We start from the raw sequence: 27,348 nt of genomic DNA on the forward strand, positions 1-27,348 counted from the left end.
GTATCGGTCCCGTCCAATGATGGTGGCAGGGTGACATGTGAAACCAGTGACTGTATATGTTTAGTTACAGTAGTAGGTCCAATGCACTGCCAACGCCCAGCCAACTCTATCGTCAGCCATAGCGTTTTGAAATTTGGACCTCGATCCGTACCCGGCAACTTTCATCGAGGTTTACGACACGTATTTATGAGCGGTCATCATGCTATTTCCCAGGTTAGGCTTCTCGAAGCAAGAGAGATGGTCACTCGCCCACCGAGTTTACGGGCTTGACGACACACTCTTTACTGGACTCACGACTACTGAGAAATGTGCTTCGCATGCGGTTCCCACAGCCTCTTCACCATTCTTAGTTGGTCTCAGGTCCGGTGACTGATGTAACAGCCCCAGTCGATCGGACGTAGTACAGTATGGACCCAACGAGGCTCGGTATCTTCAAAATGCGGCAATTCATCAACATGTTTCCTAATAACGCTGGTGGCGGCGGTAATTGCCACCCATAAGTACTATGGGTAGGGTTTGGACTGGAGTTTCGGAATTCTGCCATGGAGCAAGCGCCGAGTTTCAATGCGAACCCCATCCTTGGTCCCATTATAATTGGTGCGGTGGTCTCAGGAGTACTGTATGGGGCCGCTACCGTCCAGGCATACCTGTACTTTCAGAGATTCCCCAGGGATAACTGGAAAATCAAGAGTCTGGTACGTTTGATTGTCGTTTCATATCCAAGTCTCGTCACTGATACGAACTAAGGTTGCATTCGAGATGTGGGTAATCAACCTTGCGGCACTTTTTCCAGCTCTGATGGCTCTGCAGATCGATTCAAACGATTCATCTGGCATTTGTGATTGCAGGGATGTGGGCAATGGTCGTGGCGGATTACGCCGAACCACAACAGCTTACTATTCTCCCTGTACCCACTGTCGTCACAATACTTCTTTGTTCTCCGATCGCGTTCGCTGTCCAGGTAACTTATCGCACCAAGTACGTTTGCTGCAACGAACCTTATCTCTATGCAGGCGTATTTCGTTCTGCGAGTGTACAGGCTCTCAGAGCAACCACTTCTTTTGATCTTGGGCGGCCTCCTCGCCATTTCAAAATGCGCACTTCACCTGGTGTTTGGTATCGCTGCCTCCATCGTGAGGGACGCTGTGACGCTCGCCCATAACTGGGGTTGGTGCATTACTGGCTTTCTAGTCCTTTCTATTGCGTGTGATACCTTGATTGCGATGGCGCTGAGCCACCACCTCAATCTGCGGAAAACTGGGTTTGACCGGTAAGCCACTATCCCTCTAGGTGTTGGATTGCGGCGATAAGCGAATACTAGGACATCACGGATCATCGATCGCATGATAATATACACTCTTGGTGAGTGGTCTACCTGTCCCGAAAATGCCGTACTAATCACCTGCTTGAAGCAACTGGTCTGATAACCAGGTATATCATGTCGTTTCGGCATATAACGTTCTGACTAAAACTCCGTCGAGTACGACAGAACTGGCGGAGGCCGTTTGCGTGTGTTCATCGATTTTCTCGTATCTTGGAACGTTCTAACTCATGTTTATGGTAATCACAGTTTTGGACAATGAACGACAATTGTATGTTAATATTCGAAAATTCGATTTCAGTGCTCTAATGCGTCGGGGACATAGATGTGTGGATGGGTCTTTACGTTATCGAATCTGGGCGTAAGTCAAAATCCTTTTTTAGCATGATGCGACGATAATGGGTCGTTGCCAGTGTATACGAATTCGCTTCTTGCCGCGTATGTTCCATGTCGTGATCACGGCTGTCTCTAAACCTCTCTACGTATAGGCTAAATAGTCGTGCACTCTTCAATCGGCTACGGAACTCTGAGGTGCCTTATGAATTAGGGTTTAGCCCAAGAGGTTCAGAGACTGCAGGATCAAGCTACAGGGATCAAAAGGTAGGCCGACCTATCAAACACCTTTTCGGTGCAAACGATGATGTTCCTTGCCCGCATCAAGGCTCCCCAACCTATACTAATCAATGTCACCCACGAGACCGTGTCCTCACAAGTTGATGAAGCCCCAGTAGGTTCACACGTCAGGGAGGGGGATAATGTATTGACCCCCTACGGTGCAGCTCTCACCAGTCCGAAATAAATGACATTCACGAAGTGTAAGATCGTCGACGTGTATCATATTGTTTAGCGTTATGCCCTAGTACAAGCTTATCTACTGGTACCCCAGTCTGTGTTATGGACATCTCAAAAAAAGGTTTCCGCAGACTTACTCGTGTAGTTGTTCGATCAGTCTCCTTGTACAATCAATCCCATTTTTTGACCACTGGCACCTGGGCATCCTAAATTCCACGCGTTTGCGAGGCTGTACTTAGTAGTTGAAGCCTTCATGGTACACATCCCGTAGGCGAAGGCCTCAGTGTCAAGGTATTGTTGTTGGATTATCCCAAGCAAGTTTCGCAGATTAGAAAGTAGAACTTAACGAACTACGGTTAGCCCTTATTAAAATATCAATCAGATACTTCTAGTTAACAGTGGAGGTAGTATACTCGGTCGAAGCAAACCCAATACGGTTCTGGTCAGTATCATAGACACTGTAGTAGCGTTCCAAGAAGCACATGCCATTGACGAAATCAAGGCCCACGCCGGAGGGGGTGGCAAGATTACTGACAATAAGGTATACAAGGTCAGAGGACCCGCCGATGACTGCGTTGAGAGCACGAGGCCATATTTGCGCGTTAGGCGTCAAAGTGTAGGTGTCCTATAACAAGGCATTACAACAAGAACAGAGAAATTTGGATCGGGCTCACACCACCGATGTGGAAATCGAGATTTTGGAGCTGATTGTACTGCTCAGTGGTGATGTACAATAGCCCAGTGCCAATCGGAGCCGGTGAATCCAGCTGAGCACCTGTAGCGGTCTGATATGCTATGAATGCGTCTAGTCTGCGTGATGAAGAGAATGACGCATGCATAAAGCAGTAATGAATTCACCTGATGCGAGATGGATAAGGGTAGTGCCCGTATCCACGATACCGGCGGTCACAGAGAGAATCGTGGTAGAGCCGTAAGTAATGCTTTGGTCTATACCCCAGTAACGTGACGCAGGGCTTGTACCAGTGACAGGACTGCGGACACGCGTTAGCGGTTGCACTGTGCCGGATTTTCCACCTTACTAGTACGTTAACTGGCCGGTGTACCTGGCGGAATTGGGAGCACCGAATGACAACTCGCCCTCTGCAGTGTCTGTCGAAGAAGGTTCAAAGAAAACACCAACGAGTGCTTGGCTAATCAACCCCGACTGCTTTAGATTCTGTGTTATGGTGGGAATCGTCTCAGTCGGGTTTTCTACCACAGTCCCCAGCGTTAAATCCTCTGGACCAATTCTGAATGCTAGTATTAATACAATTTGAAGCTGGCGTGTTGTAACACCCACCCCAAGATGCCGTCGTAGCCTTGAAAACCCTGCGCAAAATGGGAAAGAGCGAAGCCTTGGTTTTGGACTGTGAGACCGTTGCCAAGGGAAACGGGTCCGGTATACAAAGTACCTACTCCAGAATCAACGCGGAACGAAGTAGAACAAGCAAAAAAGCCAACCCTCCATTTGGCCAGAGCCATAAATCACTAACTGTATCCTGAAGTCAGCCAGGATGAGATACATCCGTCAGGAAAAGTGTTCACCACTGCTTCGTTATTGGTCGTAGTGCTGCTGTCTGGTGTCCACGGTTGTCCAGCCCCCACCCAGGTAGTGGAGGAACCTGAGTCACTTACAAAGTTAGCAATATCACTCTCACTCAGAATATGCTGCGTACCAGTGTCGACGACCAGGTTGTCTGGATGTTATATTAGGAGGTGGCAAACGCGAACAGTGTTGAACGCACATTCAGTAGTGCTACTGCCGAAGTTGACTTGCGCGACGTAGACAACCGCCTGACTTTCGCTTGCAGGAACAGTGGCATCGCGGCGGTTTTGTTGGCTGGTGGTGTTCAATCCTCGTTGGATTAAGGCCTGTGCCCGAGCTCTGTCTTGGTCGACCAAATACTGGGCACTACCACTCGTGTCGAGTTTCTTCGCGAGAGAAAGAGTAACGGAGCTGGCCCGAATCTCGATCGGTTTCGCCGCAGCCGACAGAGCGAGGATAGCGATGAGCAAACAACCGCAGGAGTGCATGGCAGCTCGAGTCGAACTTGCACTCGAGCGAGGAAAGGAGATCCCTTCTCTGGCCCCCTCTTTTCCCCCTTATACAATAACACGGGAATGACACGGCACCCCATCGTTTAGAAATAATCAGGTTTGACAGCTCGTGGAAGCCTTCCAGCGCACGTAACTCATCTGAAGAGGTGAACAATTGTCTTGACCAGGGAAGAGCAGATTGGCAGGCTATTTATTACTTTACTAGTGCCGCTTTATCCGCCCCCATACTCGCTTTACCTGTGGAAAAATCATAAAAATGGCCAAAATTAGGTCACAAGGGCCATCGCAGTCCATCGTTGAGCAGGAAACAAACAGACCTTTTTTTGTGGATGTCGATATTCTCAACACATACGCGAGGTCTGAGCTGGTCCGAGCCGCTGTGGCCGGGAGTGTGCCACGGGGTCGTTCGAGGCGTGTCACTCAGCTCTGTTCCGACTCGTCTCAGTGACTGCAGGTTCACATTTAGAGCAGAACTCGCTTTCGATTCCCGCGTTGCAAAGCAATCATCGACTAAAAGCTTTCTTGGACAAGCTGCAATATTAGATAGTATCTAGCCCCACATAGTCGCTGTATCGGAGACCCGAAAGAATCATCCGGTCTAAGGAAAAATGCCCTTATGCACTTGCCGCCGAGAACGGCGGTGGAGTAGCAATCCGAGCAAGCGTACAGTTAATCGATGGTATTAACGCGAGTGCTAGGAAAGTTCAAGCATGACCAGGAACTCCAAACGCGTTCACCGAGGGTCCACTGAACGACAGCAACACCCAATTTATGCCAGGTACATGTAGGAAGTCTGGCACGACGAGGCATGGCCTCGAATCCTATCCACATGCAACCACGGTCTAATGTGGAACGCACCAGAGATATGCACCGGTACTCACGGTGATCGGTGTGAACTGTAAGACCACGTACTTGTGTAAGGCGACGCCACCGGAGAAGGTGAACGTGCCGTTGTAGAGACCCGCGTCATTAATGAGAGATTCACCTTGAAAAGCGGATATGGGGCAGGCATTCAAAATGCTATCAACACACACGAAATTCACGACGGCGATGCAGTGATATTGAAAAAAGGGGGAAAGGGCACATATGCTTCGTTCTATTAACGACAACACCAACGGAGACCGAGGAAGAGAATGTATCCCCGCTACCTCCGCGAACGATACCGAATCCTTCACGTCCAAGGAAGATTTGCAGCTGGGGAAGAATTCAGCACCGAGGGACCTAGATGAGTCAAGGTCGGAGGGAGTCCAGGATTTGTCTTCCGCAGGACACTGAGGGAACTGCTCCTGGTCCCTTCACCAACTGCGCCAGCTGAGGTTTAGAGTCCACATAACAGATCGGATGAGGTCCTGTTGGGTGCACGCTGAAGTGACTGAGATCATCTCCATCAGCCATGCTCTCAACGAACACGTTCATGTGTCAGAATACCCTCAGGTGCCACCGATATCGATCACAACCAAGTGGCACACCCGTGGTACAAACCGGTGCCCTAATGTGGCACACCCGTGTGATACAAAACTGGTACCACTGGACCTGGACTAGACTGCATCCGGAAATGACCTGAATTTCAAACTCCGCCCAAACTGCCAATGAAGGTCACTCCACACAGCCGTTTACAATCCCCTTGAAGGACCCCTGTATCCCCGCTAGAATTCCGTGGGCGTGAAGCGATGGTCTGTGATGAATCGCTGTTCTCGACAGAAGGATGCGTTGAATGCAAGGTGCCGTGTGCGCTGAGGTCAAGGCTAGAACCATCGCACCCTCAATCGGAATCTAGGTTCCGAGGTGGTGATGCGGTTCCGAATTCATATCAGCACCTCCAGCTGATCAAGCCACCACCGGAGTGTCAGGCAAGGTAGAACTTACGCCCTCCAGCACCGCCTGGTGTCCAAGTGTAGAAGTCACGGAGTGACACTACGTCCGCTTCGCAACTATACCCAAATCTGTTCCCCAGTCCATTCGACTGCTATAATCTGAGGCATCTGTTCCTGCAGGTTATCTCCAAACCACAACATGGCGCAGGTACTACCGATCGTCGATGTGAAGACCTTCCTTGGTCCGATGGCAGTTGGTTCTGTGCTCTCAGGAGTAGTCTTTGGGTGTGCAGTCGTTCAGACTTACTCGTATTACAAACGATTCCCTAATGACAGCGAGTACATCAAGGCGCTGGTGTGTATCGAACGAATATTCCTTGACCGCTCAGATACTAACCTATGGGACGAATACAAGGTAATTTTCGAGATGTGCGTACATTCGATCCATTCGATCCCGAAGGTACCAGGTGCTTGACGGGATAGCTGCAGGACGTTGCAGACGGTACATCTCGTCCTCATGTTGGCTGGCCTGTGGCACATAGTGGTCACAGATTATGGGAACTCCCCAGCGTTACTTTTCTTCCCAGAAACCATAAATGTCACCCTAATCCTCTGTTCCCCTCTCGCATTCGCTTCGCAGGTAGGAAGTTCTAATGACAGGCCAGACTTGACCTTACGTTCAAGCAGGCCTACTTCATCTTCAGGTTGTGGAGGCTCTCTCAGAACCTGATACTTGTCGGATTTTGCCTTTCGCTCGCAGTGGCCCGCTTTGCCTTCCACATGGTAGTTGGCATTGCTGCGTACCTCATAAGGGATATCTTGTCGGTCGTGCAACAATGGAAGTGGTGTATTACCACTATGTTCGTCATGTCGATTGCTTGCGACACAATAGTTGCCGTTGCTGTTGCCTACATTCTGAGGGACCAAAAGACAGGGTTCAGGCGGTGAGTGTGTTTGGTTCTAGTGAGAACGGTGGCCGACATCACAGTCAGGACCTCTTGGATCATAGACAAATTGATATCGTATTCCGTTGGTAAGAAAGAATCCGTTATACCGATCTCTGCGATGTTAATTTTTTGCTACTACAAGCGACTGGTCTCGTTACAATGTAAGTACCTGGCTCCTATCCCTTACTACCAATCTTTATGACCAGATGATAGCGCATTCGAATTAGGCCAGGCACTATGTGTGAGCACTGAGCGCATCTTGCACAGCTGCAGATCGACTAAACCACGTTTATTCAGTTTTGGACGATGCCTCGTAATTGTAACCCTATGTTTCCTCTCCTCTCACTCCCCATCTAAACTCGCAATGTACTGGAATATTGCAGACGTCTGGTTGGGATTCTACGCTATTGAATCGGGCTGCGAGTATCGTTCAGTCTGGCATCACATGGGTTTCCTTGACATGATCTACCCCAGTATACACAAACTCTCTTCTGGCAGCGTATGCTAAATAACCCGACCGTCCGTGAGGTCCTCATCCATATTTGTAGACTCAACGGCCGTTCTGTCTTCAATCAGTTGTGGGCTCCACAGCCAAGCTCCGATCCTGGCACCCTTCCAAGGAGCCCCCAATTGAATGTCGGTGATAAGGTGCTGCTACTCACGACATTCTGAACTTCGAACGTATTAAAGCAGCTTTCCGACAGGGGCCGTATTTCTCCATTCACTCGGATGGGGAGCGATCGGTAGGACTGAAGGAGTTACCAGTTAAAGCGGTGTTTTGAGGCAGAGTGCTGGGGTGGTCCGTCTCCGTCTACAGAACTTCTATGTTTTTGTTTTGTTTTTCGATCGCTATCGTGTGTATCATACGTCTGAAATGTTTCATGGCTGTGCTCCGTTAAGGCGAAGGCATCGCCATAAGGCACCGTGGGGAGATCAGTCAAAGTGCGGTACTACGAGGTCGGTGGATCCAATGCCTTGCCTTTTAGAGTGTGAATGAACCTAACGAAAAGAGGATGCTGATATGAAACCCGCCAACCATCGATGAGTCCGGCCGCTTGTTGCAGACTTGCAATACGGACAGTACTACCACAGCTACACGCCCGCTACTTGCCCTGCGGACTGCGTAACAACATAGGACGTTTGTATACGATAACTGGAGGCCACACACGCGTATCAGACCTAGGGACTAGCCATAGTGCACGACGGTAGCGTTCGATATGACGCTGCTTATCTGGCCTGTGAGCGTTTCGCTCGTGCTTTCCGGAGTGATGTATGGATGCGCGGTGATGCAGATATGTGCATATCATAAATTATCTCCAAGGGATAACTGGAAACTCGGGACTTATAGTATGTTATTCATGTAATTAGTACTACTTCTCCTGGCCGGGTTCTCGATATGCTGACGGTCCAATCATTTCCAAGATTACATCTGAGATGTATACATAGGGCTGTGTTTCTGGGTTTCCGCTTGCGTTGATGGGGAACCTCGCAATTACCCCGCACGACAAAAATGTCGCGGTTGATAGATCAGAAGGTGAAACATTTCCAGATCGTTTTCTGATACTTTTTCCATGATTTGATTGGTTGCAACTAAGTGGGACTTACTACAATTGTCCGTTGATGATAACATGAACCCCAGCTCCCCGAAGCCAAAAGGGGTTTTCTGCGGAGGAAACGGTCAAAAATGTGGACTCTGTGGAAGTCGAACCCACGACGTCATGCAATCTACGGTATGAAGATTAATGCGCACTACCAACTGTTGTCGTCATTTCCCCTTCTGATCTCATACCAATTTCTCCATCTCCGGATTATTATGGCGTTACCATCCGACCGCAATTACTTCCCTGCTGACGGATTCTTACAAGACTACCGCCACATGTTGTGTCGTCCTCTGACATCGCCGACCTAATTCTTTTGTCCACGCTCAGCAAATACCCAGGTCTTAAGCTTAACCTGGAACTGCTGTCCGCCTCCAAGGGACTGCTATACAACAGAATCTAACGTTGTAAACAGTGCCTACAGCTACAAGATGTAGCTGCTGCTGAATTAGTTCTCCGGAACATAGAAGCCGGATCGAACAGTCGCGCGGCGTTGCCTGAAAACTCGGGTGCGTAGATTCAACCAGGCATGACTGAATTTGTCGGGGGTGGATTTCTGAAGAGGCGTTCCTGAATTGCACGCGGAAAAGATAAATCTGGGTGACTGGAGGCCCATTTCCAGGAACTGTTCGGGAGGAACAGGCCCGGACATGGAGGGGTGAGTACGTACCAAGCCTATGATCGTGAGTCGATAGCTTGCCAGGGAAATGGGCACTCGTCAGTGACGCGGCCGCAGTGGCTGGAGAGTCGAGACATAGCCTCGACGGACTCTCTGCGATACCCAAGTGGTACCTCTTCTATACTGGTGCAACTAAACGTGGACGTAAGTTCTAAGTTTGACATGCTCTGCAATACTAATAGTGACTGAGGTTGCATCTCCTTTCACCTTACGTGGCTATTCAGTGGTAGTAACGTGTACCATCATGACAATGTGATGCCTCTGCCAGGCTCCTGATGTGCCCTGTTGTGTGATCGACTCCACAGCCATTCGGTCATGTTTCGGTCATGCAACTGGGTGTAGCGAACCTCTATTTCATGTACTTACCAACATGTCTTCAGGATTGCCTTTCCGCAAATGCCGACTTTTCAGCAAGTGGTTCGAGTAATAGTTCCGCAACAAGACAAGCCAGTAGTAGCAACCTCGAATTTTCCAACAAGGTATCTACGGCACGTTACATGCCAAGAAAGCTACATATGCATAGTCCAGGTTCAGGCCTATTTATTTGACGACAAGAAGTAAGGATAGAAATGTTCGAGGTGTCTTAGGGAACCTCCATCTCATCTATCAAACTAAACGAAAAGATATAACATCGCAACAACTAGATCACAGGTCGCTGGTCCTGTCATGTTTCACAGTGACCGCCTCTGTAGTTTACGACTGCTTTGGCACAGCTTCCCGCGTAGTGTGCACGTCAGGCCCATCAATGTCGTGAGCACCATCTTAGCCCCGCACCGCACTGTTCCCATGTCTACCACATTGGCCCAATCATCAGGTAAGTGGGAGTAAGGGCTGGGCATCAGAAATGACGTACCATATGAAGGACCTGGTTGGAACTTTATTCTCTCATTCTCCTAAGGGTCAAGCACACGATCGTGGGGGCCGAATCACAGCGGTGTTTGGGGGTTATAGCGGGGTGTTCTGGAAGTCCGCCAAAGCAGGCATACCCCGGATAGCAGTGAGAATCTTCCGTAGAGGGTGTATTAAATCAAAGACTTTTTGTAAAAGATGTCACCTCAACGTTCCAATATGGCGCGTGAGGGCAGAAAGCTGGTGAGAACGACACACCCAGAATGGTGGCTGACCCTATCATATGCAAGCTTCTCCCGCGGTACCATCACAATCCGGCCGTGTCCTGCCGGTAGTCGTTGCGGATCAGACTGCATTCCGATGCGAAAAACCCGCCCTCTACAATCTTTGCCACGCCGAAGCGAACGTACCGGGGAGAGAAGTAAAAGGGAGCTGGGTCAAGAATCCCGACACCATTCCAGTATGACTAGACCTGAATGGGGAGGTGACACTGGAACCGTTTAGAAGAATCTGGATCGTAGAAGATGTTCCCAGAAGGGGCAATTTCGAGGGCGCGTCATATTGTAAAAGACGGGTGCATTCTAGATGCAAAGGAGACGACGACACGTCACATTCGAAGATACCAGAGCAGGGAGAGTAACTTACGAGGTCACTGATACACATAATCTGCAGCACACGTAATTCCTGCGTCGTTTCTTCTGCTCTGCCAGATTAACTTGAGGACGCCGTCAACGCAAGGCAGAATATCGTTCATGAAGATTATTGTATCAAAGAACTCATTGTTGGCATCCCTAAGTTCGTGAAGAGGGTCGAACGCCTGATTCCGGACGTCAGCCAGGTATTCGGTACAGTGATTGAACGCTCCTCTCGTGCGGGACAGACGTCCGTATGGATACTCCGAGGCCAACACTTTTTGTGATTGAATCGAACATGCAAAGGAACGCCTTGGTTTGGTCACTCGAACCGTTCTCGTATATGGATACGAAGTCATTGTGATAGCCCGGGGTAGAGCGGTCGTAAGTTGCGGGTGCATTCAACGGTGTGGTAGGGCGAGGAGCTCAAGCACACGCTTGCGCTGGTCGACATTTGGCAGAGTGAAGTGCTTTCGTGCAGAGAGCCGTGAGACAGACACGGGTGTGTTGCGCCGTACCAATGAAAACCCAAAGAGTTGCCACTGGTAAGTTCGTCGGTCGCATCCCCGCGCGCACTCCTGTAGACACCCAACAGGCCCAAGAGGAGGTCTACGAAAAGTGCCAGTGGCATTGACACTCGCCGCCATAATCCCTTGCAAGGCCTTCATCAACGGTGCGCGCGTGCTAAGGCTACTCCCGCACCGACTGAGTAATGAGATCTAAGGTCTGAGATGGTGTTGTGGCGATTCTGTGGCCATCAACACACACCGCCAGCTGATCGAGCCACAACTGGCGCGTTAGGCGAGGCGACCCTGGAGCCACAGGGGAAGGTACCGTGGGCGCGAATGACCACTCGCCCCTCTTGCATCCTACACGCGTTTACGACCTCCCATGACTTGCGATCGCGCGAACACCGTGCCGCCGGCCCGATTACATAACACCACCGGAACGCCAGGGGAGGGCTCTATCTTTTTTGGGACGCCCCTGAGGCCTCATGTAGATACTATTCCGTACACTTACGCCTCCCACCTGCACCGCCAGCCATGGAGTAGGTCACAGCACTGACAGCTTCACACGATCTGATTTCTAATGCACTAGACAGCTATAGTCTGAGGCGTCTGACTCTTCCTACAGGTTATTCCAAACCCCATCATGGCCCAGGTAACGACAATTGATGTGAAGACCTTCCTTGGCCCGATGGCAGTCGGTTCCGTGCTTTCAGGCGTCGTCTTTGGGTGTGCTGTCGTCCAGACTTACTCGTATTACAAACGATTCCCTAATGACAACGGATACATCAAGGCGCTGGTGCGTATCAGACATTCGTTGACTACTCAGATCCTGACCTATGGACAATTGAAAGGTAACTTTCGAAATGTACGTACATTCGATCCCGAACCAAGCTACCAGATTCTTGACGGGACGCCCGTAGGACATTGCAGACGATACATCTCATCCTCTTGTTGGCTGGCATGTGGCATTTGGCGGTCGCGGATTTCGGGAACCGCCTCGCGTTGCTTCTCTTCCCAGAAAGCTTGAACGTCACCTTAATACTCTGTTCCCCCCTCGCGTTCGCTTCTCAGGTGAGAAGTTCCACTGACAAGCGAGAGCTGCCCTCACTTTCAAGCAGGCCTTCTTTATCTTTAGGCTGTGGAGGCTCTCTCAGAACTTGGCACTTGTCGGATTTTGCTTTTTGCTTGCAGCCGCCCGCTTTGCCTTCCACATGGCAGTTGGCATTGCTGCGTACCGCTTAAGGGAGATCGCATTGGTTGTGCAGCAGTGGAAGTGGTGTATTACCACCATGTTCGTCATGTCGATTGCGTGTGACATCATAGTTGCAGCTGCTGTGACCTACATTCTGAAGGAGCAAAAGACAGAGTTCAGGCGGTGAGTGTATTCGATTTTAGTGAAAACGGTGACCGACATCACAGTTAGGACTTCTCGGATGATCGACAAGTTGATATCATATTCCGTCGGTAAGAAATAATCTGTTATACCGATCTCTGTAGTGTTGATTTTTTGCTACCACAAGCAACTGGTCTCGTTACGATGTAAGTACCTGGCTCCTATCTCTTACTACCAATCTTTATGACTGGATGACAGCGGAGGCGAATTAGCCCAGGCATTATGTGTGGGTACCGAGTGCGTCTTGTACAACTGCAGATCGACTAAACCACTTTTTTTTTCAGTTTTGGACAATGCCACACAATTGTGCGTCTACGTTTTCTCCCCTCTCACTCCCCATTTAAACTCGTAATGTGCTGGAATATTGTAGACATCTGGCTGGGATTCTATGCTGTTGAATCAGGCTGTGAGTATCGCTCAGTCCGGCCCCATGCGAGTTTCCCTGACACGATCTATCCCAGTATATACAAACTCTCTTCTGGCAGCGTATGCTATATAATCTCCCGGGCGTCCGTGAGGTCCTCATCCATTTTTGTAGACTCAACAGCCGCTCTGTCTTCAGTCAGGTGTGGGCTACACAGCCAAGTACCGATCCTGGCTCCCTTCCAAGCAGCCCCCCTCAATTTAATACCGGTGATAAGGTGCTGCCTCTCACATGATTCTGAACTTAGGTGTTAATGCGGTTTTCCGATAGGGGCCGTACTTCTCTATTCACTCAGACGAGGAGCGATCAGGACCGAAGGAGTTACCTATTAAAGCGGTGTTTTGAGGGGGAGGGCTGAGTTGGTCTGTCTCCGTCCATGAATTTTTCCTGTTTTTTCTCTCTCTTTCTTTTGGACTGCTATCGTGCATGTTATCTAATGATTCACAATTGAGCTCCATTAAGGCCAAGGCACGGCAGGGATAATGTGATCAGTCAAGGCGCTGGTACCGCGCCGTACCGCTTAGAAGGTTGGTGGGTCCAATGTCTTGCCGTTGGTGTGTGAACCTGATGAAATAGGCTGCTGATTTGAAACTGATACCTACGATGAGTCAGGCCGCTTGTTGTACACTGCCATAGCCGCATGCCCGTTACGTGCGCTGCAGACGGCATCAAAATGTAAATGTAGGATACTTGTTTATGACAACTGAAGACCACACAACGTATCAGACCCGGCACGACGTTGCTTATCGGGTCCGCGATCGTTTCACTCGTGCTTTCTGGAATGTTGTGTGGATTCGCGATGGTGCAACCATGTGTATATCATAAGTCGTTTCCGACTGATAACTGGAAAGTCCGGACTTTGGTATGGTTCTCCTGGCCCAGTTCTCGATACGCTGACGGTCCAATCATTCGCATTCGAGGCGAAGGCTGTTTGTGCTTGCGTTGAGATCATAGGTAAACATTTCCGGATCGTTTTCTGACACGTTTTCCATGCTGGTTTGGCCACAACCAGGTGGGACTTATTTCGTCCATACTACAGTTGTCGAAGGAGGTTCCTGCAAGTATAACCGTGCTTTTGGCGGAGGTCTTCGTACGTCAACAATATGATTCCCAAGTCCTAGAAGTCAAAAAGGGTTTCCTGGAGAAGAGATGATCGAAAATATGGACTTTGTGAGAGACGACCTCATGCATGCGATCCATGGTGCGAATAATGCGCCCCACCAACTGTGCCAAAAGCGGCGCTTCCGTCAATTTCCCTTTTGCTCTCATATTAATCGCCTTGTTTACAAAGGTCACTGCAACTGGAATTTGTCCGGTCATTTTTCGACAACCGTGAATTTGCTTCAAACAGCCTCCGATTCAACATTAGCCAAGCAAGTCCAATACATATGGAGTAAGGAACTCTGCAAGTTGCTCTTGATTTCGTGGATTTCGTAGCTGCATGGCCGCATGTTCTGATGGCTCTTGTTAGTGCGGTCGGGTATCTTTGGCGCAGCCGTAAACAAGGTGTCTGCCGCCCACAATGGAGCTATTATCAAGTTCATCTCGTGGTTATTATGGTGATGCCATCTGATCACAATTATTTCCATGCGGACGGATTCAGGAGGGACAAGGCGCAGGCTGTGTCATTCCGATATTACTGACCTCTACGGTCGGCAGATGCCCAGGAGGGACAGGCGTTGAGCTTGAGCTGGAACTGTTGTTCTCCTCCAAAGGCAGCTGTATGACAGAATCTAACATTGTAAACTGTGCCTACAGCTGTAAGGTGTGGCTGCTGACTGAGCCAGTTCCCCGAAAGCTAGAAGCCCGATCAAACAGCCACTTGGCATTGGGTTCCTCTTCTGTGCTGGTACAAACCTTCAAGCTTGACATACTTTGCAGTACTAATAGTGGCTGATGTTGCATCTCTTTTCACCTTACGCGGGGTCACATATTCAGTGGTAGTAACGTGTGCCACCTGATGCGCCCTCTCAGGTTCCTGACATGTCCCTCTGCACTTTGCGTTATCAAGTCCACGGCCATTCGGTCGCATCCCGGTCCCGCAACTAGGTCCTCCATTTCGTGTACTTACCCGCATGTCTTCGGGATCGCCTTTTTGCCGATAGTCGACTTTTCGTCAAGTGGTTCGAGTAATAGTTGGGCGACTAGCCTGTGATAAGACAAGCCAACTGCAGCAACTCCAACACGTAGTGATTGAGCATAATGCAGTTACCACATTCGCCCTTCCTGTGTATGAGCTTGGGCAAGTTATTGATTAGCCTTCCAGAAGTGTTCTCTGATTCAGGTCAAACAGTCTCCACCTGCAATGAAAAGCAGCCTTCATAGACGATCTGGTGACCAGACTAAGTATGCAGACTCAGGGCATGTACAACATATCAGGATGCTTGCGCATCACCTGTCGAAGTAGCATTGTGTGTAAGGTGAAGTCACCTGCCTGTATCATATCCAGTACCAGACAAAATCTCGTTCCCGCAGTGAAGATTAATGACCTCCATTTATTCCGCATCAACGACGGTTGTTTGGAGCCCCTGTGATGGTATAGTGTTAATGTAAGTTGGATGGGTGCGCAATACGAAACCTACCTTGAAGGAAGTGACAGGAACATGCATAGCATATGTGTAAAGCTTCTCCTTTGCATTCTCTTCGTCATTTCGTTTACCTGTAGCCAAAAGAAAACGGGCGTGCTGTTAGATTTGTTCTTTGCGTGTTGCACCCCATGCACACTAGAAATCCAGAGAGAGAAGTGAGACACTCACGCTCAAGCTTTACTCGTATCCGGTGAGGGACGGACTTGATTCCCTGTACCCATAGTGCTTGGTTGAGCTTGGGGTCAAGCCGTACGTCTGAAGTGCCCATTGCTTTCCGAGCAAACTCGACTACAGACTTGACGGCCCATGGTGCCCGCTTTTTGAAGGAGCGGCCGTGCACGCGCTTGTGCAGATGAATCGTGTATTCACGAGTGACGACGTCTTGAAGGGCGGAGCGTTTGCCGGTCTGGAAGACGAACAGATATAAGCGATCGTGGGGATTTGCTCGAGTGAGGTGTGGTTTGCGCATCTACCTTTGTTTTCGCCTACGAGCATAGTCAGTCACATTGCCATACAAATAAGCTGGTTGAGCACGTACCATATTTTGAGAGTATCGGGATCGATGGACTGATGACTGCCGTCTGGTCGCTGGGTTGTGGCAGTAAGGTTTCGGAGGCGTGAGAAGACGACGATACAGTACCACGGCACATTCCGTGCTTGACTAATCGTCGATATTCCCGCGGATGCAGAAGGGGTTATTAAGACAGCTTCTTTGTTCTTGATTTGGCAATCCCCGACCATTATTGTCTCCGGGGAATTCCCTTTGTCTGTCCAACCGTGGGCATGTTTACGGCATGTGTGAGACGAGCACCCAGAGCTGTATAAAATCCAACCTGTTTACCAAGGTCCGCATTTTAGTTGACATTGTTGTGATTCCACACTCGATTACTATGCGTTTCGCAGTCGCTCTCGTTGCCTTGTCTGCCGCCCTCTCCTCTATGGGTGCTGGCCTCATCTCCCGCCAAAGCCTGCCCTGTGCGTTGTAACCCGGGGACGGCGATGATATCCTTCTGATTTATCTTGTAGCTTGTGCGGAGCCGTGCATTACCAACGCGAATTTGGATGGTTGTTCCGCCACCGACGACACCTGCTTGTGTAACAGCCAGACCTTCGTCAATTCTGCTACCTCCTGCATCGAGTCTGCTTGCACCGGCAGCGATCTACAACAGGCAGAGCAATTCGCGCAGTCTCTTTGTCTTTCTGTGGTATGTTGCTAATTCAAATCTTTTAGTTTGCTAATACCCACTAATTGTGCAGGGGGTGACGCTGACCATCGCCACACCGTCCGCAACATCCTCCGCAACATCCACTGCAACATCTACGTCAACTACGTGAGTGCCCATGGGTTTCTTTGGTGATATGATATGTTGATTTTTACGACCTCGCAGTCCATCGGCCACCCACACAGGCAGTGCTACATCGTCTTATGGCGTCAATCCACTCGCAGCGGCTGCCGCCGTTCTCGGCGTTGGTCTTGCCCTCTAGACTGTTAGAGCTTGTCAGGTTACTACCTGCTGCTTCGAATCATTGTCCACACAACTTCCCCATTTCGTTTTCCTTGTGGCATATTTCGGAGCATCGTCTTCTGGTGTATTTAATTTACTTTTGGGTGCTTCGTTGTAACCGTGTAGCCATTTCGTCCTTAATGACCAACCGACCATCTTACGATGGTGTTTTCGTGCCATGGCAACGTCTTGAGGTGGAGTGTGAACTTAATGTGCCAGCAGAGATGAAAAGCGGAGATGACTACCATTGTCGGTCGACAGATGGTAGGCTGCGGGTGATGTGTTTCACTACATGGCGAGACTGGCTGGTCTGAACGAAAGGGCATTTCTGGAAACCTAATTGCCTAAGCTCACAATAGCTGCCGGTGATCTCGATGGGGATATTTCCCACGATAGCCTCGACTACCGAATGTGGTAATCGCATTTTGCTCATTCACTGTTACTTGGTCAGTGCGAGGGCTGCCTTGGCGCGCGCACACTGTCGATGAAGGCCAAGAGGTTATGGCGGCGAGTGCCAACGCCACTGGCACTTTTGGTAGGTCTCTTCCTCGGCTTGTTCATCGGGCGCATCCTACCACCCTCGGTATGTCACTTCACCCCCGCGCGCACTCCTGCAGACACCCAACTCACCAGTAACAGCTCTTCGGGTTATCATGGGCGCGCCCGAACACACCTGTGTTTGTCTCGAGGCTCTCTGCGCGAAAGCATTTCACTCTGCCGAATGTTGACCAGCGCAAGCGTGTGCTTGAGCTCCTCTCGACACTTTCGCCCTACCACACCGCTGAATGTACCCGCAACTCACAACCGCTCTACATTCAGCAAGTCAGAGACCGCTATAAACCCCTCGTAGCGAGTAGATCTCCGTCATCGCCATCATCTTGGATGCCCTCCCTGGGACTTGGCCTGTCCGACCCAGATGGCGTGTATGTCTCTCCCGCCAGAGAACACAAATACTATTTTGCCATCAATCTATACAACTCCTTCGATATCATCCCTGATCTTTTTGCTACTCTCTTCCGGGTGTCAGCCATTCTGGGCTATCACAATGTCTTCGTGTCCATTTACGAGAACGGTTCGAATGACCAAACCAAGGCGCTCCTTCGCATATTCGATTCGATCACAAAAAGTGTCGGCCTCAGAGTTACCATACGGACGTCGACTCGCACGAGAGGAGCATTCAACCACCGTATCGAATACCTGGCTGAGGTCCGAAATCAGGCCTTCGACCCTCTTCACGAACTCAGAGACGCCAACAATGAGTTCTTTGATACGATCATCTTCATGAACGATATCCTACCTTGCGTTGACGACGTCCTCGAGCTAATCTGGCAGAGCAGAAGAAACAACGCGGGAATTACGTGTGCTGCAGATTATGTGTATCACAATGACCTCGTAAGTTTACTCTTTGATCCTGGTAACTTCGATTGTGACGTATCGTCGTCTCCTTTGCATCAAGAATACGCCTGTCTTTTATGATAACTGGGTATCACGCGACATCAACGGTACTGCCCTCGAAAACGCGCCTTTTGAGAACATCTTCCACGATCCAGATTCCTCTGAACGGTTCCAGCGTCACCTCCCCATCCAGGTTCAGTCGTGTTGGAACGGTGTCGCGATTCTTGACCCAGCCCCTTTTTACTCACCCCCATACGTTCGCTTCCGCATGGCAGAGATTGTAGAGGGTGAGTGTTCCGCGTCGGAGTGCAGTTTGATCTGCAACGACTACTGGAAAGCGGGGTACGGCCGGATTGTGATGGTACCGCGGGTGAAGCTTGCATACGATAGGGTCAGTATCTATTCTAAAAGTCTTACAACTACCTTTCCGCCTGTGCCCCCCCATATTGCTAATGTTGCGGTGTCATCTCTTACAGAAAGTCTTTGATTTGATACACCCTCCGCGGAAGAATCTCACTGCCATCCGGGGGTATGTTCGCATTGGTGGACTTCCGGACGACCCCCGCTATGACCCTCAAGACCGCTCGTGGTTCGGCCCCCATGATCGTGTGTTCGACGTTCAGGAAAATGACGAAATAGAGTTCCAGCCAGGTCCTTCACACGGTACGTCATTTCCGACGCTTGACCCCTACCCCTACTTACCTGATTATCACGGACATGGGGATAGTGTGGTGCTGGGGCTGGGACGGTGCCGGCGACATTGACGGGCCTGACGTGGACCCTATATGGGAGGCTATGCCAAAGCGGTCGCAAACTACAGAGGCGGTCACTGTGAAACATGACAGGAGCCTCGACCTGTGATCTAGTATTGCGATGCTGATCTCTTTTCGTTTGGTTTGATAGATGGGACGGAGATTCCCCAGGACATGTCGAACAGTTCTATCCTTACTTCTTGTCGTCAAACAAACAGACCTAGACCTGGACTATACATATGTAGCTTTCTTAGTACATAACGTGCCGTAGATACCTTGTTGGATAGTCCGAAGTTGCTACCGCTGACTTGTCATTCCACTATTACTCGAGGCACTTGCTGAAAAGTTGAAGTCTGTGAATATGCTCAGGAAAGGCAAATCTGAAGACGTCTAGGTACATGAAATTGAGGTTCACTACACTCAGTTGCGGGACCGAGATGCTACCTAACGGCTGTGGACTTGATAATGCGAATTACAGAGATAAGTCAGGAACCATCACATCAATGTCATGGTGGTATCATGCCAGGCTCGCATTTTACGGACCAAGAATAATGATTTCCATGCTAAGTTTAACGTATGTGTATTTCAGCAGGTACTCACGCCCTATATTCGCCGTTTATCCATACAGGGAAGGCAGACCCATGGAATGCATGTACCTACTGGCGATGAACTGCAGACAAGGGGAGAGATAAAGTGACCCGAAAAATTAACGCACTCCGATGAACTGAACGGCTTGTGTTTCTGATCAAGTTTACCAGACAAACCAAATTTGCTCTGGACAGACGGATCAGCGAACGCGAATGGGATTTATGGGTGCGATGTGGTGCAGGACGCAAGGCCTCAAGTTCCACAAATTGCCGAAGCTATTGACGAAAATAATGCTCTTTCTGGGTTATCATCAAACGGACACTATCATACCCTACCAAAGGAGTCACCATAAAATTTGGTGACAGGCGATATATTGCATGACAGATGTAAGAGGCTCACCACTGACTAAATCGTCAGTCCGCTCTCAGCAAGGTAAATTCATGTGCCGTGATCGGCCGCACCGCGTACCTCAGTATCGTTCGTTTCTTTTGGGAATTCTAGGAGTAGAAAAAAGCCTGTGTCCAGGACGTGACTGTTCCCCGCGCGCAGAGGAGACGCTCACCCGGTAAACGAAAGGACAGAATGTTATTTCACGAGGTGCAGCCATCTGCGGAACTACCCAGGAGCGGGAGAGGATCCAAATTTTGCACTGGTCAGTCCCACCCTCGGAACTGAAATGTCAAAATTTTTTGGGCCTGTCCCATGTTCGAGTTTGGGCAATGCTTGTGTCAAGCCTCCTGAAAGCTCAACAAGCGGGGACCTTCTGGCAACTTCAGCCTTACTACAAAGTTTGTAAAGTTCGGAGCTTACGCCCGTGTTTCCGCCGGTACGGAAAGGGCATCCAGTTGTCGCCAAGGGCCCGCGGTAAACTAGCGAAGACCTTTCTAGCGTATTTTGGCGACGTCTCCCGTCGCCACGCTGTCGAGTACCTGTTTCCCTGGCCCAGTATCGACTCACAGTCATAGGTATGTGCACTTTGCTTCACGTTTTGGCTCGTTACCCTCTGATGGTTTCTGGAAATGACATCGAAGTTGCCTTCAGCTAAGGGTCTGGATTTACCTTTTGTACGTGTCAGGAACGTCCGTTCAGAAGTTCCCCGAGTGGGATGAGTCTACTGTGCGTGGTCGAATCCACACGCCTAACTTTTCAGGCAACGTCGGGTGGTTGTTCGATCAGGCTTCTAATTTCCAGAGAATGGTGTTAAAGAATCCAGTCACCAACAGCACCTATAGTTCCCGTACAAATATCAACCGGGTATACTGTAGCTTGCAACGAGAAAGGAATTATTGAGGGGCGCAGAAGTGATACTTCGTTCGAAAAATTGGCAGTGGCGGTGAAGCGTGCCTGCCCACTGCGGCGGGCGCACGCACGTGACCTGAGAGGCCGGGAATCCGTGATGTCATGGGCCTCAGCCACCTCAGCACCATGGCTGGCAGGGTTGGCATGCCATTGCATGCTGTTGTTTGGGCACCTTGCCCCACATTTAGATCCAGTTTATGTCAGTGTCACAGTGATCACATCTTGTGATTGAGACTCCCAAAGCTTCTGCAGGATCAAAGCAGTTATGTACTATGGTAGGACTGTGTTAGGTAGAACAATACATGATGGTATTGTGTGTGCATGTGCATGCTCAGGATCTGTGATGATAGGTGGACAAATGATGCTTGTGATTCATAACATTTGTGTTGTGCATTGCATACATATGACAAGTGTATGACAAGTAGGCTACTGCACATGTATGAGTATGGCGACTAGTGACGTATGTAGTACATCACGAGCTCAGGTGATGCTGGGGTGATAGTATCAATAGTATCAACAAGTGGATGATGGATGTATTAAGAGAAAAAAAGAAAAAGAAAAGGAACAGGATGGCAAGTGTGATATGCATCATCATTGCTGCTCACTGGCACCTTGGAGCACCAAAGAAGAATCATCACAGACTTCTTCACTTGTGAGGCAACAACAGTGCTCTCCAGCTCCACAATACCATTTGCAGGCAGCCAAGGTCACTTTGAGGAGCTTTGTGTGTCCTTGACCAATGGCACTTCCATAAATCTTGAGGAAGGTCTCCTTGTCCCCCTGGAATCTGGGGACCATGTCAGGGAGACTTGGGCAAGTGGTAGGAAGTGCAACAAGTCAACTTACTCATCAAGGAATTCTGTCATGATGATGCATTGCTGAGAGTACTTCATGTTGAATTGATGGCTGCTCTTCCCATTGTAGTAGTGATATGGTCAGTCCTTGAGTGGAATGTGCAGGTCAGGCTGTGGCTTGCCCTCCATCCAGTGGTGCACTATATCCCTCCAAGAGTCCAACTTTGCAGTCCATGTCCCATTGGGATGCAAAATGGGCACATCTGGGATGACAACTCCCAGAAGGGAGGTAGAGGCATGGGCCTTGGTCCTCTGGGGTCCAACCTGCAAGGGGAGGGATGTCAAGAGTGAAAGATCTGATGGCTGGACAACTTGTAGCATCCTGAACTGCATTTGAGTTGGTTGTAAATTGAGCATAGGTAGGTATATTTGGGATGCTGGCATGGAAGCAGACTGGATCACTGGGGGCAACAAAGCTGTGGTCTGCACAAGTGAATGCTGGTGGGCTGATCCATGTGGCTGGTCAGTCAGTGCAATGGGAAGTCATAGAATGAATGAGACTCACCCACTGTTGGAATGGAAGCAGACTGGATCACTGGGGGCAACAATGTTGTGGTCTGTGCAGGTGAATGTTTGTAGGCTGATCCATGTGGCTGGTCAGTTGGTGTGGCAGAAGTCACAGAATAAATGAGGCTCACCTGCTATTGGCATCACTTGAGTGTTACTGCTAGTAGTGTCCTGGCACAACACAGGTCCAGAAGGGGCTGAGCATGCAGAGGCCAAGGTCAGGGCCTTTGTGACCAGGTTGCTCATGTCACTGAGCTGTTGGCAGATCTCCCTTACATCTACTGATAATGAGCATGAGGTTTCCTTCACTTCCTTCATGGTCATGTGTAGTGCTGCCATGTTGGATGTTATCAATGCATGTGCCATGTTGAGTGCCTCAGTGGATGCTGGCCAGACAAGCACAGCTTTGCCTGTGAGTGAATGATCACCTTTGCACAGGACCAGTTGCAGTGCATCACTGTGGTCATTTTCATAGCAATCAAACTCATTGAGGAGGTAGCACATCAGTGTGTCATGCTGCATAGTTGTGTGGAGCAAAAGGCAAGGAGTTGGTTGACTTTTACTACACACCTGGGTAGGAAGGAGGACAAAGTACTCACATGTTCACCTTCATCCCATCCCCCCCCCACCAGACCTGTGCAAGGGTCCATTGCTGCCCCACTGGTGCAAACATGAAGCAATACTGCACTCCACCATGACAATAGCAATGGGTTGTAAATGTCCTGGGAGTTCCAGACCCCACTACTGCCTTGTCAATCCATTTCTGGATCATGTCATGGGAAAGCAGCTCACCTGGCTGTAGCACACTGTTTGTGCCAATCATGGGGGAAAGGAAGTCTTTGTTGGTCATTGGTTACCCAAGATGGACAAGCTCAACCCACTTCATCCATGACATAAGGCACAGGAAGGTGTCACATGCTTTGCCCATATCCAGGCATGGATAAATCTTGTAATGATTGCCTTGTATATAGCAATAAAAGGAGATCAGATGGATAAGATATGTGAAGATGGATATAAGGATGGACTTCATAAGTTGGCCTCCCTCATCCCCTTATCCAACTTTCATTGCCATCCCTTATGATTCTTCAGGTGGATCTTGAAGTAAGCATTGTGCTCATTTATGGTGAGGGAGACTTCTTTGCCTCAAAGATATTTCATGAACACACTGTCACACACCAAAGGTGTTTGGTGAGGTGGACATGGATACAGCTGATGAATGGAGATGAAGACCATAGCCCTCATGCAAAGAAGGACAGCCAGAAATGTCAGCAGTCATCCCTTGCACAAGAACAAGTCATCAGTGCCAAAGAAAAAGAAAGGGAGTGAGTTAAGTGCTGGTTAAAATTATTCTTAAGTGCCCATGTATGGCATTCTGGTTTTTGATATATCTCTGCTGTTTCTGCAGATACTGAGACCATTCCCACACTCACTTGTAGTGCTCAGCCACATGATCCTACCTTCCAAAATTGGAAAGGATTTGCACACTCCACACATTTCTACAGCACTCCCTCCAAAAGATGCTCATTTTGCTAATTCTTCTGATATGGCCACCTCCACATCAATCATTTTGCTTGTCCCCTTTGCTAGGAAACATGGCTATATATATCTACCAGGAGTTCCTACCAGCTTCCATCCTGAAGCATCCTGGTACATCCCACCCTTGTCTGCACCCTCTCAGCCCATCCAGCTTGGACAGTGTGTTCTTTTTGTCAGTATGACCTCTAGGAGGATGTTCTTTGGTTGCCTCAGGTCTGTCACTTGCTTGGAAAGGTCTTATGTGGTCATTTCAGTCTCTCCAGTCCAAGAAGCATATGGATCCTTCCTTCCTGTGGCCTGCAATGTCTTTGTACCAGTCTCATCCATCATTCTTCCAAGATTGTGACAGCTACAGTATAATCTACTGTTCCCCACTCTCCCTGATTGCATCCATGATGGGTATGATGCACATCTTGCCTCCTTGTTGCAAGATACAGCAGATGGCACTCCCCCTTCATCCTCTCTTCCAACAGAGCCTCATTCATGAAGTTTTTATTTGCTTCACTGAGAGGATGGTTTGGGGGGGAAAGTTGCAATCCCCTATGCTCCTGTCACCCCACAGACCCCCAAAGCTTGACCCCTGTTGACATCTGACTCACCCTGTCCACTTTTGGATGTACTATATTGGCATCAGATCAGCACTGCCTCTCTGTCATCCCACCTTGGCCTAGAAGTGATCTCTTCAAGATGTGACATGCACAGCCTCCCCCTAATGTGATTCCAGTGTGCTTTCCCAGTTCCTGACATTACTTGACTCATACTTTGATGATTCTGACTGTCTTTGACTCACCTATTGCCAATACTTAGCAATCTTTTGACTTTGCTTACTGATTCTTTGCCTTTTGGCTTGCTTATCCTTACCAATGCTTGCCAATGCTTTCCAAGATGATTACCCATCACTTACATTCCTTACTCATCAGTTACCAATCACTTACCAAGTGTTTGCACCTTGTTTTCCATAGGCAACACCCCTGTACTGTATATAAATCACTGTACTTAGATAGCAAGAAGAAGAAGAAGAGGTCAGAGAGCCCCTCTTGCTCACATTTTATCATCACTCAGTAATTCATTCAGCAGCTTCAATAGTTGAGACTTTACTAAGGGTCTAACTATCATCTACTTTGCTTATCCTTGTCTATCATCAATATACTTCACTCCAAGCCCTCCCTGAGCTCAGTGCAGCTTAGGACATTGAATTAAGTCACCATCCATCCTTCTGTAGGCTGACAGCAGTCTACCCTATTGCTTTCTATCACATTCTTGCTCCCTCTTCATCAGGAGCACCCCCAACCCTCAGTGCTTGTCTTTGAGTGTTGTAGCTTGCAAAAACCCACCCAAATCAAAGGTTCTACCATCTAGGTACCACATAGGCACACCACCACTCACTCTTTTTGTCTTTTGTGTTGGTTTTGGTTGGTTTTCACCACTGAACCACACTTTGACTCACAATGCCATCTATGACAGTCCAGTCAAGTTTGACATCCCCATGCTTCAATTTCAGCAGCTTTGTAGTTCCTGTCAGATTCCACCATCAAAACATTGTTGGCAACACCACCTACTGGTACCTACCTTGTCCAGAGCATGAATGCAACAGTGCCAAAGGCAAGGTGTTCAAGGTGCTGTGTGACTGCTAGCCTTGCCTTCCTGCTTGGGAACTTGCCTCATGGCAGTGTTTTGCAGCCTACCATCACAAGATGGATGTACTGGAGTGGGGCATTGAGTGGACATAGTGATCCTGACCAGGCAAGTATTTTATCCATGTACTCCTTCTTCATGGCTCCTGAATGCTTCCATTCAGCTCCTTCAGAATTTACCTTGTGTCTGATAGATGCAATGATATTGTCAACTTCTGCCAACAAGACTGGGTTGCCTTCCCATCAGTGATGCACATCATTGTGATGCCAGTTCCTGTGGAACATCACACCATCACTGTTGGGAAGAAATGCACACTGAAGGTATTTCTCTATGAGCATCAAGGGAAACTGAGCAGTCATGACACATACACTTCATCCCACAACATCTTAAATCCCACTTGAACTCTGTCAATAGTGCTCTGGCTGCAATTCTCCTGGAACCCTCTCCATGAAAGGTAAAGTGCTAATGCCTTATCCAAGCACCTATTTGGCATGCACTCAAATGCATTCCTGAATTCTGGATTGCTGTAGATCTCAGAATCCTCTCCAGTGTGACTTGGAGTCAGTGGCACTCCTTCCACTGGAAGATGGCTCTGCAGCCATGAGTGTGCTTGTTGGAACATGCCCCACATATGCCATCCTTGTCTTTGCTGCCCAAAGGTGAGTTTCTTTGCTGGCTTCTTTGATTTGGTGGGTGGTTTGTAAGCTGGGTAGTTCCTTTGCAGTGGATACCCTTGTCCCCCCTTTTGGCTTGTCTGGGGACAACATGATGTGCTTGGTACCAGCTCCCTTCTGTCTGACCATCATGGCAACTAACATTGCATTAGCAGTCCTTGATCTGGCAATGTGGGAGTTGTGATGTCATGAGTGCTAGCTATAATGTCACCTACTAGTCATTTGCAATATATATCTAGATCTCTCCTGGTCCATGAAATTGATTATACTACCTCATGAGCTGCTGATAATTCTTGCTAAAATGGCACAGTGAAGCAAAGTCAGTTTGAAGTACATGTAGTAATGGATTGAGGATTCCTTATACTAGTATCAATACATGCAATTGTAATTAGATCTTGCCCTTGAAGTTGACCATGGCACCTCATCCATCAGTAGCACTGATGACTCACTCCCCAGGGCCAACATTCATTTACCAAATGGTGGGTGACACAAACTGAAAACATCTTTGTCTTCAATGATAGGGTCCCACAATTATCACTTGTTGTACCAAATGGCAAGTGATGTGAGTGTGAACATCTTCTGACAGAGATGTATTGTATGAGTGCTGTGGCAAGTTGTACCATTTTAAGCAGGGCTAGAAGGTGACCACTGTGGAGATTTTGGGCTGTACACAGGAGGAACAGGAGCCACTAGGCATGAATGATCAATAGTCAATGACATAGGTAGAACCAATGCTGATGTTATCAGTAACTTACAAGCTGGAGGATATGTTGGAGAAGTCAGAGTGATAGAAGATAAAAGTTGCTTACACCTGGGAGATGTGAGATCAAGTGCAGGTGATGTGGAGGAGTATGTCAATGATGTATCCCCTCTGCTTCTCTTGTACAATGGGGATGTCCCACATCATGACCTGCCAAATAGTGAGACATGAGATTGAGTGTGGGTGACATGGAGGAGTACACTGGTGACATAGCCCCTCTGCTTCTGTTGTACAATGGA

The 27,348-nt window shown here is 49.0% G+C and overlaps 9 protein-coding genes across 9 annotated transcripts; 5 read left to right on the plus strand and 4 right to left on the minus strand.

Moving 5' to 3' along the window:
- Positions 1 to 93: 93 nt before the first annotated feature.
- Positions 94 to 2,123, plus strand: F5J12DRAFT_815568 (uncharacterized protein; the record flags this gene model as incomplete). Its single annotated transcript, XM_051745033.1, has 12 exons — positions 94 to 695; positions 748 to 761; positions 811 to 961; positions 1,014 to 1,270; positions 1,322 to 1,362; positions 1,413 to 1,431; positions 1,482 to 1,509; positions 1,571 to 1,592; positions 1,647 to 1,682; positions 1,735 to 1,759; positions 1,810 to 1,921; positions 1,983 to 2,123. Exons 1-12 carry the CDS (start codon positions 543 to 545, stop codon positions 2,118 to 2,120), a joined length of 996 nt encoding a protein of 331 aa, XP_051602102.1. The 5' UTR covers positions 94 to 542.
- A 273-nt stretch (positions 2,124 to 2,396) lies between these two features.
- F5J12DRAFT_515305 (acid protease) lies at positions 2,397 to 4,507 on the minus strand. The gene is made up of 10 exons (XM_051739811.1): positions 4,489 to 4,507; positions 3,859 to 4,408; positions 3,790 to 3,810; positions 3,662 to 3,735; positions 3,575 to 3,605; positions 3,414 to 3,525; positions 3,154 to 3,363; positions 2,972 to 3,105; positions 2,788 to 2,918; positions 2,397 to 2,738 (listed from the first exon to the last, which is right to left on the minus strand). Exons 2-10 carry the CDS (start codon positions 4,145 to 4,147, stop codon positions 2,502 to 2,504), a joined length of 1,239 nt encoding a protein of 412 aa, XP_051602103.1. The 5' UTR covers positions 4,148 to 4,408; positions 4,489 to 4,507; the 3' UTR covers positions 2,397 to 2,501.
- Positions 4,508 to 5,765: 1,258 nt separating this feature from the next.
- F5J12DRAFT_815620 (uncharacterized protein) lies at positions 5,766 to 7,821 on the plus strand. Its single transcript, XM_051745034.1, has 10 exons — positions 5,766 to 6,340; positions 6,401 to 6,414; positions 6,475 to 6,625; positions 6,673 to 6,929; positions 6,978 to 7,018; positions 7,075 to 7,093; positions 7,146 to 7,173; positions 7,230 to 7,251; positions 7,316 to 7,351; positions 7,407 to 7,821. The coding sequence occupies exons 1-10, from the start codon at positions 6,185 to 6,187 to the stop codon at positions 7,442 to 7,444; spliced, it is 762 nt and encodes a 253-aa protein (XP_051602104.1). The 5' UTR covers positions 5,766 to 6,184; the 3' UTR covers positions 7,445 to 7,821.
- A 2,781-nt stretch (positions 7,822 to 10,602) lies between these two features.
- F5J12DRAFT_515484 (cryptococcal mannosyltransferase 1-domain-containing protein) lies at positions 10,603 to 11,256 on the minus strand. The gene is made up of 2 exons (XM_051739812.1): positions 10,704 to 11,256; positions 10,603 to 10,639 (listed from the first exon to the last, which is right to left on the minus strand). The coding sequence occupies exon 1, from the start codon at positions 11,089 to 11,091 to the stop codon at positions 10,708 to 10,710; it is 384 nt and encodes a 127-aa protein (XP_051602105.1). The 5' UTR covers positions 11,092 to 11,256; the 3' UTR covers positions 10,603 to 10,639; positions 10,704 to 10,707.
- A 586-nt stretch (positions 11,257 to 11,842) lies between these two features.
- Positions 11,843 to 13,361, plus strand: F5J12DRAFT_890418 (uncharacterized protein; the record flags this gene model as incomplete). Its single annotated transcript, XM_051747408.1, has 12 exons — positions 11,843 to 11,995; positions 12,051 to 12,064; positions 12,120 to 12,270; positions 12,318 to 12,574; positions 12,623 to 12,663; positions 12,720 to 12,738; positions 12,791 to 12,818; positions 12,877 to 12,898; positions 12,963 to 12,998; positions 13,054 to 13,078; positions 13,131 to 13,233; positions 13,287 to 13,361. 12 exons carry the CDS (start codon positions 11,843 to 11,845, stop codon positions 13,359 to 13,361), a joined length of 924 nt encoding a protein of 307 aa, XP_051602106.1.
- A 1,941-nt stretch (positions 13,362 to 15,302) lies between these two features.
- F5J12DRAFT_515574 (60S ribosomal protein L31) lies at positions 15,303 to 16,408 on the minus strand. Its single transcript, XM_051739813.1, has 4 exons — positions 16,143 to 16,408; positions 15,773 to 16,089; positions 15,599 to 15,675; positions 15,303 to 15,544 (listed from the first exon to the last, which is right to left on the minus strand). The coding sequence occupies exons 2-4, from the start codon at positions 16,071 to 16,073 to the stop codon at positions 15,512 to 15,514; spliced, it is 411 nt and encodes a 136-aa protein (XP_051602107.1). The 5' UTR covers positions 16,074 to 16,089; positions 16,143 to 16,408; the 3' UTR covers positions 15,303 to 15,511.
- F5J12DRAFT_815647 (uncharacterized protein) lies at positions 16,183 to 17,417 on the plus strand. Its single transcript, XM_051745035.1, has 4 exons — positions 16,183 to 16,579; positions 16,631 to 16,809; positions 16,862 to 16,935; positions 16,993 to 17,417. Exons 1-4 carry the CDS (start codon positions 16,399 to 16,401, stop codon positions 17,087 to 17,089), a joined length of 531 nt encoding a protein of 176 aa, XP_051602108.1. The 5' UTR covers positions 16,183 to 16,398; the 3' UTR covers positions 17,090 to 17,417.
- A 111-nt stretch (positions 17,418 to 17,528) lies between these two features.
- F5J12DRAFT_815653 (glycosyltransferase family 69 protein) lies at positions 17,529 to 19,605 on the plus strand. Its single transcript, XM_051745036.1, has 5 exons — positions 17,529 to 17,692; positions 17,749 to 18,501; positions 18,566 to 18,895; positions 18,981 to 19,167; positions 19,232 to 19,605. The coding sequence occupies exons 1-5, from the start codon at positions 17,594 to 17,596 to the stop codon at positions 19,363 to 19,365; spliced, it is 1,503 nt and encodes a 500-aa protein (XP_051602109.1). The 5' UTR covers positions 17,529 to 17,593; the 3' UTR covers positions 19,366 to 19,605.
- A 3,518-nt stretch (positions 19,606 to 23,123) lies between these two features.
- F5J12DRAFT_710069 (uncharacterized protein) lies at positions 23,124 to 23,342 on the minus strand (the record flags this gene model as incomplete). The annotated part of the gene is made up of 1 exon (XM_051740623.1): positions 23,124 to 23,342. A coding segment is annotated over one exon (219 nt), but the record flags the coding sequence as incomplete, so codon positions are not given.
- Positions 23,343 to 27,348: the final 4,006 nt, after the last annotated feature.

Source organism: Pisolithus orientalis (assembly GCF_024613125.1).
Source record: "Pisolithus orientalis strain OTSU chromosome Unknown F5J12scaffold_7, whole genome shotgun sequence".
Classification (NCBI taxonomy): Eukaryota; Fungi; Basidiomycota; class Agaricomycetes; order Boletales; family Pisolithaceae; genus Pisolithus; species Pisolithus orientalis.